This window comes from Pelophylax lessonae (assembly GCF_965119305.1).
Source record: "Pelophylax lessonae genome assembly, chromosome: 4".
In the NCBI taxonomy this organism is placed as follows: Eukaryota; Metazoa; Chordata; class Amphibia; order Anura; family Ranidae; genus Pelophylax; species Pelophylax lessonae.
In genome coordinates this window covers 57,021,621-57,038,250 of record NC_138771.1, presented here as the reverse complement: position 1 = coordinate 57,038,250, position 16,630 = coordinate 57,021,621, and the positions used below count along the sequence as shown (strand labels likewise).

The window sequence follows — 16,630 nt, the reverse complement described above, 5'->3', positions numbered from 1 at the left end:
GCTTTGCATCACAAAAAACATTGAATATTAGATAGGCAATGGAGAAGTGAGTGGGCACTTGCCACCTTTGGAAAGCATGACTACTGGAGGAAATATGAAGATCTAATGCTAACTAGGGATGATCGAACTTTTCAAAAGTTCGGTTCGACCAGAACACTAGAACTTCCCGAAAGTTCAGCCCGGATTTCAGAACCCCATTGAAATCAATGGGACCCAAACTTCGGTAATCAAAAAACACCATTTTGAAGCCCTAAAACCCAATAAATGACCCTAAAAAGTGCCTAGGGTTCTGGGTCATGCCCCAGGGACTATTAATCACACAAAAAAAAGTTCTTAAAAATTGTCATTTTTGATAGAGAGCCAATTATTGAAAAAATTATTAAAAAAGAAAAGTGAGATTTCTTTGGATTTAGTGTCTGGTGGGTCTAAAAAGTGTACCTGTGAAGTTTCAGCTCTGTAGCATGTCCAGAACCAGAAAAAAAAGTTTGTTTGTATTATAATTGCAATAGAACAGGATAGTGGCTCCGCTATTTTCACACCTTGCCGGTTTTGTAGCAGGCGTTTTTTTGGGCATTTTTTGGGGGTCTTTGGAGGCAGGCATAACATCAGAACTTCTGTGTAGGGGTATATGTACACACACACATGTATGTATATATACACATACACATATATGGGTGTGAAAGTATGCAGAACACTATGCTTGCGCTAATGAAATAATTAACACCCATATGGCTTCTCTGCTATAACACCTATATATGTGTATGTGTATAAATACATATAAGTGTGTGTGTATATATACCCCTATACAGAATTTCAGATGTTTTGCCTGCCTCCAAAGACCCCCAAAAAATGCCCAGAAAAAAACGCCTGCTGCAAAAACACACCTGGGCGTTTTTGTACCTGGCGTTTTTTTGGACATTTTTTGGGCGTCTTTGGAGGCAGGCATAACATCAGAACTTCTGTGTAGGGGTATATATACACACGCACATGTATGTATATATACACATACACATATATAGGTGTGAAAGTAGCAGAACACTATGCTTGCGCTAATGAAATAATTAACACCCATATGGCTTCCCTGCCTTTAACACCTATATATGTGTATGTGTATAAATACATATAAGTGTGTGTGTGTGTATATATACCCCTATACAGAATTTCAGATGTTTTGCCTGCCTCCAAAGACCCCCAAAAAATGCCCAAAAAAACGCCTGCGCCAAAAAAAAAAAAAAACGCCCAGGTGTGTTGTTGCAAGCGTTTTTTTTTTTGGGCATTTTTTGGGGGTCTTTGGAGGCAGGCATAACATCTGAACTTCTGTATAGGGTTATATACACACACACACTTATATGTATTTATACACATACACATATATAGGTGTTATAGCAGAGAAGCCATATGGGTGTTAATTATTTCATTAGCGCAAGCATAGTGTTCTGCTACTTTCACACCTATATATGTGTATGTGTATATATACATACATGTGTGTGTGTATATATACCCCTACACAGAAGTTCAGATGTCATGCCTGACTCCAAACATGTCCTCAAAAATCCCTATAAACGCCTGCAACAAAAAGCAGGATGACAGGGGCGAAGCCACTATCCGGTTCTATAAGAGTTCTAAGAGAAACGATCTTTTCTCTATAGCGGTCACCGTGAAATGGAAGGGTTTTGTCACCCTGCCATAGCAGTCAGAGTCAGTTAACCCTACACTACACTATGGTCCCCTTACACTTAACACTTACCCTACAGAAACTAGATTATTTAATCTAACTACTGTACAGTGGAAAATAGTACCCTAACTACACTAGATATCCCTTTCCTCACACTAATAATTGCTAAATGACACTTTGAGAGCAGAAGTAACAGAACTGCTTCCACTCTCTTCCACATCCCTGTATTAAAATGGTAGAGATTTGGCGGGGCTATCTTATATACTGGGGGGCGGCGTATTCACTAATGATTGGCCTCTGGACCCCCTAGTCACTCCAATCACATTCCTAGCATTCTCCTGCCCCCTCAATTGGCTTTTACTGATGGTTCTGGTCCAATCACGGGCTTTTAAAGCCCAGTTCCTGTCCCATTGCATTTTGGTCGGTTCTGGTTGCCGAATTCCGAACTTTTTCAGCAAAAAGTTCGGAATTCGGCTGAACCTCAAACAGTCAATGTTCGGGTTGAACCGATGGTCGACCCGAACTGTTCGATCATCCCTAATGCTAACCAGTCTTAACACGTCAATTTTCTATTTAGACAAAGCCGTAGTATGCAATTGTGGTTTAATCTACCTTCTCCAAAAGTCAAATGGGTGAGTCTGTCTATTATAGTATCTCCCATGATACATCATATTCTGGGTACATGTCCTGGAGCCACAATACTCAACTATGCCAAGTGTATGTTTTGTTCTGCCATATGCCTCTGTAGCACTCACGTAGAGTAGCCCAAAACATCTTTTGTTCTAAAGAATTATCATTGAAGCAATTTGTATGAATGGCCTTGCAGGGATGTGTGATTGGTATGTATTATAATGGTATAAATGGTAGTAATGTAAGCTGTAATACTGAATCTCATGGCTGTTCAGTAACTTTAGCAAGAAAATATATTTAAGCTGTCCAGATTCATGATTCACAAACTAGCACGCTTGCTCTTAGGATACATTCTGAAACTAATATGTGTAGCCTATAAAATCTTCTACAGGTACCAGGTGTTATGCATACAATACAGACACAATACACAATTAATTCTTAGGTATGCAACTTAGTTAAATTACCATCTGCAGGTGATCCCATAGGTCAGTATATATTGTATTGGCATATTTGAAAGCTTCCAAATAGCTCTAAAAAACAAAATACAACATTTTCAATATTTGTATTTGTAGAGGTGAATGACATGAATACTGTCATGTTAGAAAACATTTTATCCACACCTACATGTTGCACATTCTACATTGTAAAGTATATCAATAACCACATTTTTTTTAAAATTTACGATTGGGTAGGGAATTTTTTTTGTTGCTGCATCCCTTTGAAGACATTTCTCTTTACTTCCTGTCCTGAGAAACAAAAGGAAGTAAAAGGAAATCTCTCAAAGAGAGACATCGCCAGAATCTTTGTCAACACTGGTAAATTTCCCCTGTATTACTGTGCCAGGGACAACTGTAGAATTTTGGATTACCCATCACTTTCTATCCCAGTGGCCATGGTAAAAAAAACAAATAGAAAGAATGGATCTCCCGAGCAAAGACACTGACACTATTATAATTCTTGAAGAAGAAACAGAATTGTGCCCATGTAACAAAAATATATCAACAGAAAGAACAGGCCAGCACTCTTCTGTGTATCACTCACAGATAAAAATAGCAAATCTATAAATAATGTGCAGCTCTACTGCAAAAAATGACCATATACAGTGCCTTGCGAAAGTATTCGGCCCCTTGAACTTTGCAACCTTTCATTTCAGGCTTCAAACATAAAGATATAAAACTGTAATTTTTTGTGAAGAATCAACAACAAGTGGGACACAATCATGGAGTGGAACGAAATTTATTGGATATTTCAAACTTTTTTAACAAATAAAAAACTGAAAAATTGGGCGTGCAAAATTATTCAGCCCCTTTACTTTCAGTGCAGCAAACTCTCTCCAGAAGTTTAGTGAGGATCTCTGAATGATGCAATGTTGACCTAATGACTAATGATGATAAATAGAATCCACCTGTGTGTAATCAAGTCTCCGTATAAATGCACCTGCACTGTGAGTCAGAGGTCCGTTTAAAGCGCAGAGAGCATCATGAAGAACAAGGAACACACCAGGCAGGTCCAAGATACTGTTGTGGAGAAGTTTAAAGCCGGATTTGGATACAAAAAGATTTCCAAAGCTTTAAACATCCCAAGGAGCACTGTGCAAGCGATAATATTGAAATGGAAGGAGTATCAGACCACTGCAGATCTACGAAGACCTGGCCGTCCCTCTGAACTTTCAGCTCATACAAGGAGAAGACTGATCAGAGATGCAGCCAAGAGGTCCATGATCACTCTGGATGAACTGCAGAGATCTACAGCTGAGGTGGGAGACTCTGTCCATAGGACAACAATCAGTCGTATACTGCACAAATCTGGCCTTTATGGAAGAGTGGCAAGAAGAAAGCCATTTCTTAAAGATATCCATAAAAAGTGTTATTTAAAGTTTGTCACAAGCCACCTGGGAGACACACCAAACATGTGGAAGAAGGTGCTCTGGTCAGATGAAACCAAAATCGAACTTTTTGGCAACAATGCAAAACGTTATGTTTGGCGTAAAAGCAACACAGCTCATCACCCTGAACACACCATCCCCACTGTCAAACATGGTGGTGGCTGAATCATGGTTTGGGCCTGCTTTTCTTCAGCAGGGACAGGGAAGATGGTTAAAATTGATGGGAAGATGGATGGAGCCAAATACAGGACTATTCTAGAAGAAAACCTGATGGAGTCTGCAAAAGACCTGAGACTGGGACGGAGATTTGTCTTCCAACAAGACAATGATCCAAAACATAAAGCAAAATCTACAATGGAATGGTTCACAAATAAACATATCCAGGTGTTAGAATGGCCAAGTCAAAGTCCAGACCTGAATCCAATCGAGAATCTGTGGAAAGAACTGAAAACTGCTGTTCACAAACGCTCTCCATCCAACCTCACTGAGCTCGAGCTGTTTTGCAAGGAGGAATGGGCAAAACTGATAGAGACATACCCCAAGCGACTTTCAGCTGTAATCGCAGAAAAAGGTGGCGCTACAAAGTATTAACTTAAGGGTTTGAATAATTTTGCACACCCAATTTTTCAGTTTTTTTATTTGTTAACAAAGTTTGAAATATCCAATAAATTTCGTTCCACTTCATGATTGTGTTCCACTTGTTGTTGATTCTTCACAAAAAAATTACAGTTTTATATCTTAATGTTTGAAGCCTGAAATGTGGCAAAAGGTCGCAAAGTTCAAGGGGGCCGAATACTTTCGCAAGGCACTGTACATATCCTCAATCAATACATTTAAATAAGAAAAGCAGCATGCACCTTCCAAATCTTCAGTGCATCAAAGAAAGTGAAATCATAAGTGACAAACAATATAGAAAGTGAAAACGTTAATTTATCTTCTGTAACTTGTTCCTTTTATGTGATGTCTCCTTCCTTCTATTTGTGAACCAGTGAGCACCTTCTCCAGATAGAGTATGCCAAATAGAAAAATGCTGCTCATGAACCACACACTCAGCAGCCATACGCAATGACGTCACTCTGTTTGCCCTTACGTGTTACGTCCCTGGGACATAATATCTATTCTTGCATCTCCTACAGCCAGAAAAGCAGCTAATCAAGCGTGATCTATGTTTGGTTATCTGCTTAGAGGGCAGGGGAGATAATAGACCCCTATGGTCTCCATAAAAAAGTACCTTCACCAACCCAAGCTATCACAAAGGGGTCTTGGTAGCCTTGTAATAGCAGTAAAGTTAAATTTAAAAAAAAAAATGTAAAAATGTTACTAAAATAAAAATACTAAAAAATACACGCAAATATAAATGAATGTGTAGGTCCCAAACTCAGAGTAGTATCGATAGTCCCATCTCACACTTTCCTGGAAAATGCTTGAGAAATAGCAGGTGCTACAGCAACAACCAGCTGGAACTGGAGACCTTACAGATCAAATACACATATTCGCCAGCACCCCCACTCTGTAGTGTGCTGGTGAATATGTGCATTAGGTCCCAAAGACATCTGTAAACAGCAATCGCACCACACATGCAAGGTATTGCTGCAAACGGCGGAGCGACAGCAATAATTCTGGGGCCATCATTCCGGATTATACAATGACAACCTGTAAAGGCTTTTAAAACATCACCTATGAAAAATTTTAGGGATTTTGTCTCCATTTCACAGGGTCACTCAATTTTGAGTCTTGACATGTTTTAAATCTATATACTCAACACAACCCCATTTTTATATTTTACCAAAACATTTGGCTATTGTATTGTGTTTTGTGTGTATTTTTACTGACAATTTGTGTTTGATAAACAAATTCACAAATATCATGTGACAAAAAAATTGCAGCCACCATGTATTTCTACAGGGCCTCTGTTTTCAGAATATATAATGTTTGGGGGTTTCACAGCAATTTTCTATCAGAAAATGCTGATTTTAACGTGTGTGAAAAATGAATAAATTGCCCCAGACGGCAAAATAATTTCCCTGTTTACTGAATGCATAGAAAGAATCAAGATACTGAGTATGTGCCATTGTCAGAATCACAGTAGGGCCTAATGCTAAATCAATTTGTTCATTGGTGGATAGACACCTGCCTTCCCATTGTTCTCTCGTTATTTGCTTGTCTATTCTTCCTTATGGCTGTATAATAAAAATTGCAATTACGACTATGAGTAAATGGAGATGTGAAATTATTGGGTGTCCAGTTTTGAGCAGCTTAGCTTGCAATCTCTTCACACCTTTACCTTAGAAAAGCACAGATTCTAAAGTTTTAAACCATTGATTATAGTCAGGAGATACTTACAGCCAGTCCTTCAACAAAAAGCTCTTCAGTGAGAAATGAGGACAACATTCTAATAACTGATGCACCCTGCAAAAAACAGAATATAAGTTCAAAAGAAATCATGAAACAAACATTTGTTATTTTTACTGTTGTTTTTCTTTTACTGAAACTTGTTGAATTTGTGCAATAAAAGAAAAGTAGAAGCAGTACAAAAGGTGATAATACACAGTGTAGAAATATTCCTCCCTAAATTTAGGGCTAGGATGTCAATGGCCTAATAACATAGTATAACACGAATAGAACAAAACTTGCGAAAAATCAATTTATGAGAGATAATTAGTTGATCGTGATATAAAGATCGAACATTCACAAGAAATGCCAAATAAACAAAACCAGGGCAATCCAGTCAATATCATGCTTTCCAATCCACTGACAATTCTTTAACCCAAATAGGAGATTTAAACAAGAGGCCTGGCAAAAAAAAAAAAGGGGGGGGGGGTTTGGGGTGAGTGGAATAGACTGCCACGGCCTATGTTGCTCATCTGAAGCCTACAAAAGCCCAACAAAAAAAAGATGTGCCGCAAGAGGAGGAAGGAGGGAGAGATAAAGAAGGGGGAGGGGGGGAGGGAATCAGATACCCCAGGGGTCTAAGGCTGTGCCACATAGTACCATCACAGTTCTAGGAAGCGAGAGGTCATTTGAGAAGGAGGGAAATGGTCATTTTGGGTTGCCAACTCCGCAGAAATTTGTCATACATGTCCCCCATGCTGACAATCTTTTGTTTATGAGTATTTAGTGGACTCTAAACTTAGGAGTGGTGTTCTCTATGACATTGACCACGCTATTGTTTGCCTCTTCGTCATTAAGATGTAACGAGGGTGCATTCCAGACGGGAAACATCCGTGATAGGTTTGTGTAGAAGTGCTTCCCACTGATCTTTCTGTGAATTTACATGGAGGACCATATTGATCAGCTTGTACCCTAATCCATAGCCCCTGAACCCTGGGGCAGGTCCACTATATGTGTTTGATATCGCCCAAATCTGGACAATCTCTAAAGCAGTTTGACGGGTACGACAGTAGACATTTCACGATCCTAGCTGGTGTAAAGTACTAATGAGACATTGCTTTAAATGAGTTTTCGAGAGCCAGGACATTATGGGAGGATTTAAACAAGGCTTCTCACATTTTAAGCCAGTCTTTGGGCTGTTAGGCAGAGCCAAGGTCTCTCTCCCACCTATCACAATACAATGAGGTTTGTGTTCCAGTATTGTTCAGCATAGAGGAATATAACAAAGAGATCAGACCCTGAGTTGTGGAGTTGGTGTGACATCTGACCTCCAAAGCGGTTGACACTACTGGGAATTCCTGATGTTTTGTTTAAGACTCTATGAAATGATGGATTTGGATATATCAAAAACATTCTGAATCTCATAGGTGTCACATAGATGTTGGTGAAAACAAATTCCTCTAGCAGTAAGTAGAGAATGGACCATGGTGAGACCCTTGTGTTTCCATCATTGAAAACTTTGGGGATTCTCCAGCCCAGGCGGGAAAAGAGGGCAATTGAACAGCGGTAATAGTTGAAGGTGTGGAGAAACCAGACCATAAGTGTATGAGCCAGGATCGGGTTTACGGCTTTAGGACGGTGTACAGGAGAAGGTGGTTATACATTATTGATATGTTTTGATTTTCATTAATATCCTCAAAACAGGTAATATATGACTTTGCATACTTCTTATATTTATTTTTGTTAATATTTATAACAAAAACAAGGAATGTTTTGCTAGACTGTAAAGGTAATACAAGTTTATCAACCTACTTACTCTACTCTGTGTGCTCTGCTGTTTTATATATCCTGTAAATACATATACTGTAGGAATGTATTTTAATAACTGCCTGTTATGATATAGCTGGGCTGTTGACCTGAGTATACAAACCATTGCAGTCTGTTTCCCTATTGTCTTACAGGTATATTTCATTCATATTGTGGCGCTTTCTTTTAGGGTTGGTTCACACCAAGACATCCCTGTGTGATTCACATGTGCTGCAGTGTGGTGAAGCTGTTGAATTTCTTTTACAGGTAGATAAAAGTAATCAACTGTCTGGTTAATTTTTTGCTTGGGTTTGGGTTAGTGTGCAATTAAAGCTGGTAGTTACAGGTGCTTCTAGATTACTGGGACTTTTCATAAATTACCCCTACTGTACAGTACAGATTTTCTTATCCAGGGTTCTTTGGAACCCTAGAGTTCTTCCAGCGGTTTGTAGATTTCCTTCAGCAGTTGCAGATTCATTTCCCATCTAAAATGACCAGAAATGTAATTGTTCACTGACCTACAAGAGGACACTTCTCCACTGGCGACCATTGTAAGGGACACATAAGGGTTTCTTTTAAGGCCATTATTATTATTTATTTTATTTTAAGATTATTATTGTCCTATACAGCAAAGGGTGTGTTGAGAAATGATGTGCCCTGGATGTCAAATCTCTTGGAACTCCATATTCTTCATTCTTTTATATGAACCCTTCTTCAACATACTGATCTCATTAATGTTTCATGAGCTGTAGATATAATACATTTTAGCATTAAGACCTGAAAATGATTTAACAGATTCCTTTAAGGTAAGGAAGTTGAGAAAGCCTGGTGTATTGTGACCACATGTAATTTGCTGGTGCTTATTACTGTTACTTTTGTGCCCTATTCTGTTCGCCAATCCCCCGCTGATCTAAACAGAGCAGGCAAATGACATGTCAATGTTTGCTCAGTTTATGCAGGGCAGACATGGACCAAGCCCGCTCTGCTATTTGGACTGGTGGGTGTAAACGGAATACCCTCTCGTCTGATCAGCCTAGACAGAGAGGGACAGATCCCCTTGTTTGTTTTTAACAGACCAGATCGGATTGAAAGTAGGCGGGTGTAAACAGACAGACGTCAGTTTACACCTGCCGGTCCATAGGGCTAAATGGAGAGTCCAATCAGGTCCGCATAAAAAAACTGACAGGCGGACCTGAAAGGGGCCTTATACAGTACTGGGCATTGGCTTGCAGAAGCTACAACACTCACCTTGCTATAAGCAATGGAATCGAAAAGTTCACTTATTTCTGATGGGGTGTTCACTTCTTCTTCCTTTGATGTAAGAGGATGGGAAGAGGCCAAGGCATCAACTGCCATCACTCTGTGTACATCATAGAGTACTATCAGGTCTTTCTGTAAGAGTGAGATAAAAATTCAGATTAGTCAAATTTGATCTCAATGGCTGCATCAATCAATATTGTTATTCAATGGAAAGGTAATGGAAAGACTATAAATGTAATCTTATAGCATTTATCCACTACGATTGGATGAGAGATTTACTGGGTGAGTAATTTTCACTTTTGGTGACAAAGCTCTGTTTGCTGTTCTACACGTGATAGGAAATTTAAAAGGCAAAGGTGAATAAAACAATTTTCACTCATGAAGTTCACAATTCTCACTTTCAGATTTTCTCACTGGGATTTTACAACAGAAGATGTACTGTATTGTGAGCTCACTACAGGAAGTTATGAGCTTACTGGATTTCTGAACAACAGGTATTTCTATATTTGCAGCTTTTTTTTAAGGGAGCATGTATTGGAGAAATTAACAGGATTTTATTTTTTATTAAGCATATTAAAATACTTATAGTATATACAGTATACATACTCTAGAGTTGTTTAGTCCCTGCCAGAATCCGCCTATCTTTTCATTTTTGTCTCTAATACATCTCTTTATGCATTCATTGTCAAAATAGGGCAAAAAGTCTCACATACTATATTCCATGTGGGTTCTGCAAAATCCGCACCCAGATATTCTACGTAAGAGGCAAAACCTTCATTCAGCCAAAGATCATTCCACCATCGTATTGTTACAAGGTTCCCAAACCACTAAAACAAAAGCAGATTACCATCATTAACAATGTATTTGTCATACCATTACAAATATTACCTTAATGCGGAACTATACTCTCTCAACTATTAACTATTTTTAACCCTTATGTTGCTAGTATTAGTAAATAGATAGGAAAGTATATTATATTTACTTATTTTAAAACTTTTTTTAACATGTCTTCAAATGCTTCCTGGTTTCTGGCCTAGGCCAAAATTATGCCATACATCTCAGGAGTCTTCATGGACATTATTTTCCGTTTATCTGGAGGAGGGGTATTCTCAGCTAAGCATACCCTCCTGTCGGCATGCCTGAACTAAGGGCAGATGGATCCCAGAAAGTAAATGCTACAAGAATCATCTGTCCATACTCAAGATGGTTGTGGCTAGAAATGCTAGTGTTTTTTTTTTTTTTTTTCAAAGTGATTTCTCAGCTAAATAAAGCATGGATACATTGATGGATGGGGTTTACTGTGGATGTTAAAAATTAATCAAATAGCATTTTCAGTTGGAGATGTTCAGATTCATTTAAGTTCCGCTTTTAAGTAGATCTAGAGTATTTTTGTGTAAATGCAAGGACTTTGAAGTTGACGGTTAAAAATAGTGCATGCACACACAGTCTGCAAATCTGTGTTAGCATTTGTTTTATCTATTTTTTATTATAACCATATGCCATCTTACAGAGTCTCTTTTATTTACATCCTCAGCATTAGTGGGAGGTGATAAAGGCATTGCTAGCATCTGAAGTAATTTTAATCTTTTCAAGGGATGCGGGAGGTACCAGGGTGGTTCTAGCCACACCCTAAACCTCCCTCTCTCCTGTTGTTTTATCAACCATGTGTCACTTGTGTTACTAAAGGCAGCTTTTTATCAAATGTGAAGGGGAACACAGCAGAGATTTGGGGGAAGCCACTTTGTTCTATGTAGTGCAAGGGTGCTCAACCTGTGGCCCTCCAGCTGTTGTGTAACTACAAGTTCCATCATGCCTCTGCCTTTGGGAGTCATGCTTGTAACCGTCAGTGGCTTGTAATGCCTCATGGGACTTGTAGTTCCCCAACAGCAGGAGGGCCACAGGTTGAGCACCCATGATGTAGTGTATGCTCTGCTCCTTATGCAAATTTTCAGTAGAAGAGATGTTGTACCCTAAGACCTCTGAGCCTTGCAGCTAGCAGCAAAGAACAAGCCAAGAGGCCATAGAGAATTCTAGGTCCTCCTGATGCTATGTCTGTAGAGCAACCGGGAACCCTATCAAAAGATCTATGTTTAAATGGCAATTTCAGAGTGTTTGCATTAAAAAAAAAAAACAAAAACATAGGTCTGCTTTAAAGTAAGCCTGTGCGTGCTTTAATCCTAACACTGGGAGGAATTTGGCAGATCTTAGAAGTGAAAGTTTCGCTCATTCTCCTCTCACCCCACTCCAACAAAATTGGTGTTTTTTTTCTAGGAATTCGGCCTAGGCAAAAATTACATCAGCTTGGCTCATCTCCCACCCACCCCCATTTTTCAGACTCCTGGGACATGTAATGTGTCCTGCAGTCTGAAAGTGCCTCACAATCAGGCACAGTGGGAAGCTGTCTATAAGAGACATCAGGAAGTCACAGCCAGCTCCCACATCAAAGATGGCATTGCTGGGGATCCAAAGCCTGGCAAAGGATCAGCTCCAGTGAAGATAGGGATAGACTGAAGTGCCTCTTTAATGCGGACCTTTCCCCCAACAGAAAAAATCAGGGTTGCATGCACATCAGCATGCTGATAAGAAATCATCTTAGTTTCTGTGGTGAAAAATGGCATTTGGCTGTTACTTATTTTTTTAACTACATTCCACTTCCTGGTCTCTAGAGGCACTGGTCATGTATCCAGGGCCTCACAGATGCCTCCTGGGAAGACTACCTTCCTTGGAATCTTGTGTATACACTGTGAGATCTTGCAAGATTTCCGGCAAAGACTTTTTTTTTTTCTTTACACAGATGACGTCTAGTGTGTGTAATGAGCAAGGAGGGTGGGCTAGAACTCCAGGAAGTAAAGGGGATTTAATCCTCTGCTCTTTCATAAAACATAAAATAAAAGCCTGCTAGAAAAAGTAAATCTTTCTTTTTTGTATGCCTTTTCACAACCTTTTGCATGTTGGCTTTACTTTCTTTGTGATGGTCCAAGGGAAAGTCCACTTTAAGGCTGGCTGCACATTGGCTCAATGCACCTTTCACGTGTTGGTGACCTTCATTTTGAATGGCACTCCAATGCACCTTCACAATGCACCAGCATTGCAACACACCATAACATTCTAGCATGCATTATGGAATGCTACATGGAAAAAATAGTACAGGTACATTTTTTTGTCTGTTAGTGTTTTGGCATTCCATTTAAATAAATGTGCTTTCTTAATGAAAAACACATGAATGTGCAACATCAAACACGTTAGTGCACGTTATTAATAGTGTTGAGCGAACACGGACTGTATTATTCGTGTTCGTACCGAATAATTGGATTTTTTGTACCCGAACACGGACACGGACACTTTACTGTATGTTCGGGTAAAAATCCGTGTTCGGTCGTTTTATTTCCGGGTTTTGCATGCTTTGGCGCTCTTTTCATGGCGGGCTTTCAACAGCCAATCAACAATCGTTTAACTGGTGTGCCTTAAGCCATCCCAGCCATGCCTGCAAATGTCTCAGTAGCTGTGATTGGCCGTCTGAAGCATGTGACCAAGTCTTTATAAGTTCGAGGCAGCCGCAGCGGCGTCATTATGCTGCTTAGATTCAGGGACAGAGCACACATCAACGTGCTGGCTGCTGATTAGGGAAAGATAGGCAGGAAAAAACCATTTGTGTCCGGATAGAATTGAGGGACAGGTCGGAGTGTTTAGGCAGGGCGAGTTGTAGGCATTTTAGGGATAGAGTCTGCTGAATTATAGGGTCAGTGTCTTCTACAAACTACAATCGATATTGCTGTGTGGGGGGTGGGGTCTGCACTCAATCCTGATCTACGATCTCTTCTCAATCCTGTTAGGGACAGAGTCTGCTGAATTTTAGGGAAACTGTGTTCTACAAACTACAATCGATATTGCTGTGTGGTGTGGGATTGGAGATAGGCAGGTGTCAGTGATCCACATCCATTTTTCTGTGTGTGAGCTGCAGTGAACACAATCTTTTTGGGCTGCAGTGAACACAATCTTTTTGGGCTGCAGTGAACACAATCTTTTTGGGCTGCAGTGAACACAATCTTTTTGGGCTGCAGTGAACACAATCTTTTTGGGCTGCAGTGAACACAATCTTTTTGGGGTGCAGTGAACAAAATCTTTTTGGGGTGCAGTGAACACAATCCTTTTTGGTGTGCAGTGAACACAATCTTTGTGGGGTGCAGTGAACAAAATCCTTTGTGGGGTGCAGTGAACACAATCTTTTTGGGGTGCAGTGAACAAAATCCTTTTTGGGGTGCAGTGAACAACATCCTTTTTGGGGTGCAGTGAACACAATCTTTTTGGGGTGCAGTGAACAAAATCCTTTGTGGGGTGCAGTGAACACAATCTTTTTGGGGTGCAGTGAACACAATCTTTTTTGGGGTGCAGTGAACAACATCCTTTTTGGGGTGCAGTGAACACAATCTTTTTGGGGTGCAGTGAACAAAATCCTTTGTGGGGTGCAGTGAACACAATCTTTTTGGGGTGCAGTGAACACAATCTTTTTGGGGTGGAGTGAACAACATCCTTTTTGGGGTGCAGTGAACAAAATCCTTTTTGGGGTGCAGTGAACAAAATCATTTTTGGGGTGCAGTGAACACAATCTTTTTGGGGTGCAGTGAACACAATCTTTGTGGGGTGCAGTGAACACAATCTTTTTGGGGTGGAGTGAACAACATCCTTTTTGGGGTGCAGTGAACAACATCCTTTTTGGGGTGCAGTGAACACAATCTTTTTGGGGTGCAGTGAACACAATCTTTGTGGGGTACAGTGAACAGAATCTTTGTGGGGTGCAGTGAACACAATCTTTGGGGGGTACAGTGAACACAATCTTTGTGAGGTGCAGTGAACACAATCTTTGTGGGGTGCAGTGAACACAATCATTGTGGGGTGCAGTGAACTCAATCTTTGTGGGGTACAGTGAACACAATCTCATACTTCTGAAGGTTTGAGGGTGCTGCCTGTTCCATACTCCCCCTACTCCTCATCTAGCCTTTTAGGGGTACAAACAATAGTAATTGGGGCCTAGTGTGGTTGTGTACGTGTGATATACATACACTTTTTTGGGATCATATTTTCTATTCCGCTATTTAATCAAAAACCTTTGGGGATCAGTTAAATTGGGGGATAGTCTGTGTTGGTACGTGTGAGAGAGATCCACCTTTCCAAGTTGTTGGGGTTCATCTCATACTTCTGAAGGTTTGAGGGTGCTGCCCGTTCCATACTCCCCCTACTCCTAGCCTTTTAGGGGTACAAACAATAGTAATTGGGGCCTAGTGTGGTTGTGTACGTGTGATATACATACACTTTTTTGGGATCATATTTTCTATTCCGCTATTTAATCAAAAACCTTTGGGGATCAGTTAAATTGGGGGATAGTCTGTGTTGGTACGTGTGAGAGAGATCCACCTTTCCAAGTTGTTGGGGTTCATCTCATACTTCTGAAGGTTTGAGGGTGCTGCCTGTTCCATACTCCCCCTACTCCTAGCCTTTTAGGGGTACAAACAATAGTAATTGGGGCCTAGTGTGGTTGTGTACGTGTGATATACATACACTTTTTTGGGATCATATTTTCTATTCCGCTATTTAATCAAAAACCTTTGGGGATCAGTTAAATTGGGGGATAGTCTGTGTTGGTACGTGTGAGAGAGATCCACCTTTCCAAGTTGTTGGGGTTCATCTCATACTTCTGAAGGTTTGAGGGTGCTGCCTGTTCCATACTCCCCCTACTCCTAGCCTTTTAGGGGTACAAACAATAGTAATTGGGGCCTAGTGTGGTTGTGTACGTGTGATATACATACACTTTTTTTGGATCATATTTTCTATTCCGCTATTTAATCAAAAACCTTTGGGGATCAGTTAAATTGGGGGATAGTCTGTGTTGGTACGTGTGAGAGAGATCCACCTTTCCAAGTTGTTGGGGTTCATCTCATACTTCTGAAGGTTTGAGGGTGCTGCCTGTTCCATACTCCCCCTACTCCTAGCCTTTTAGGGGTACAAACAATAGTAATTGGGGCCTAGTGTGGTTGTGTACGTGTGATATACATACACTTTTTTGGGATCATATTTTCTATTCCGCTATTTAATCAAAAACCTTTGGGGATCAGTTAAATTGGGGGATAGTCTGTGTTGGTACGTGTGAGAGAGATCCACCTTTCCAAGTTGTTGGGGTTCATCTCATACTTCTGAAGGTTTGAGGGTGCTGCCTGTTCCATACTCCCCCTACTCCTAGCCTTTTAGGGGTACAAACAATAGTAATTGGGGCCTAGTGTGGTTGTGTACGTGTGATATACATACACTTTTTTGGGATCATATTTTCTATTCCGCTATTTAATCAAAAACCTTTGGGGATCAGTTAAATTGGGGGATAGTCTGTGTTGGTACGTGTGAGAGAGATCCACCTTTCCAAGTTGTTGGGGTTCATCTCATACTTCTGAAGGTTTGAGGGTGCTGCCTGTTCCATACTCCCCCTACTCCTAGCCTTTTAGGGGTACAAACAATAGTAATTGGGGCCTAGTGTGGTTGTGTACGTGTGATATACATACACTTTTTTGGGATCATATTTTCTATTCCGCTATTTAATCAAAAACCTCTGGGGATCAGTTAAATTGGGGGATAGTCTGTGTTGGTACGTGTGAGAGAGATCCACCTTTCCAAGTTGTTGGGGTTCATCTCATACTTCTGAAGGTTTGAGGGTGCTGCCTGTTCCATACTCCCCCTACTCCTAGCCTTTTAGGGGTACAAACAATAGTAATTGGGGCCTAGTGTGGTTGTGTACGTGTGATATACATACACTTTTTTGGGATCATATTTTCTATTCCGCTATTTAATCAAAAACCTTTGGGGATCAGTTAAATTGGGGGATAGTCTGTGTTGGTACGTGTGAGAGAGATCCACCTTTCCAAGTTGTTGGGGTTCATCTCATACTTCTGAAGGTTTGAGGGTGCTGCCTGTTCCATACTCCCCCTACTCCTAGCCTTTTAGGGGTACAAACAATAGTAATTGGGGCCTAGTGTGGTTGTGTACGTGTGATATACATA

At 40.3% G+C, this 16,630-nt stretch overlaps 1 protein-coding gene across 1 annotated transcript in view; it reads right to left on the bottom strand.

Annotated features, from left to right (window-relative positions):
- ANPEP (alanyl aminopeptidase, membrane) overlaps window positions 1–16,630 on the bottom strand; it is a 147,391-nt gene that overhangs the window by 52,917 nt on the left and 77,844 nt on the right. The window contains exons 7-10 of the mRNA XM_082253221.1: window positions 10,301–10,414; window positions 9,576–9,719; window positions 6,534–6,599; window positions 2,770–2,835 (exon numbers count right to left, since the gene is read on the bottom strand). Coding sequence (XP_082109347.1) covers window positions 2,770–2,835; window positions 6,534–6,599; window positions 9,576–9,719; window positions 10,301–10,414 — 390 coding nt within the window. The remainder of the gene's footprint in view (window positions 1–2,769; window positions 2,836–6,533; window positions 6,600–9,575; window positions 9,720–10,300; window positions 10,415–16,630) is intronic.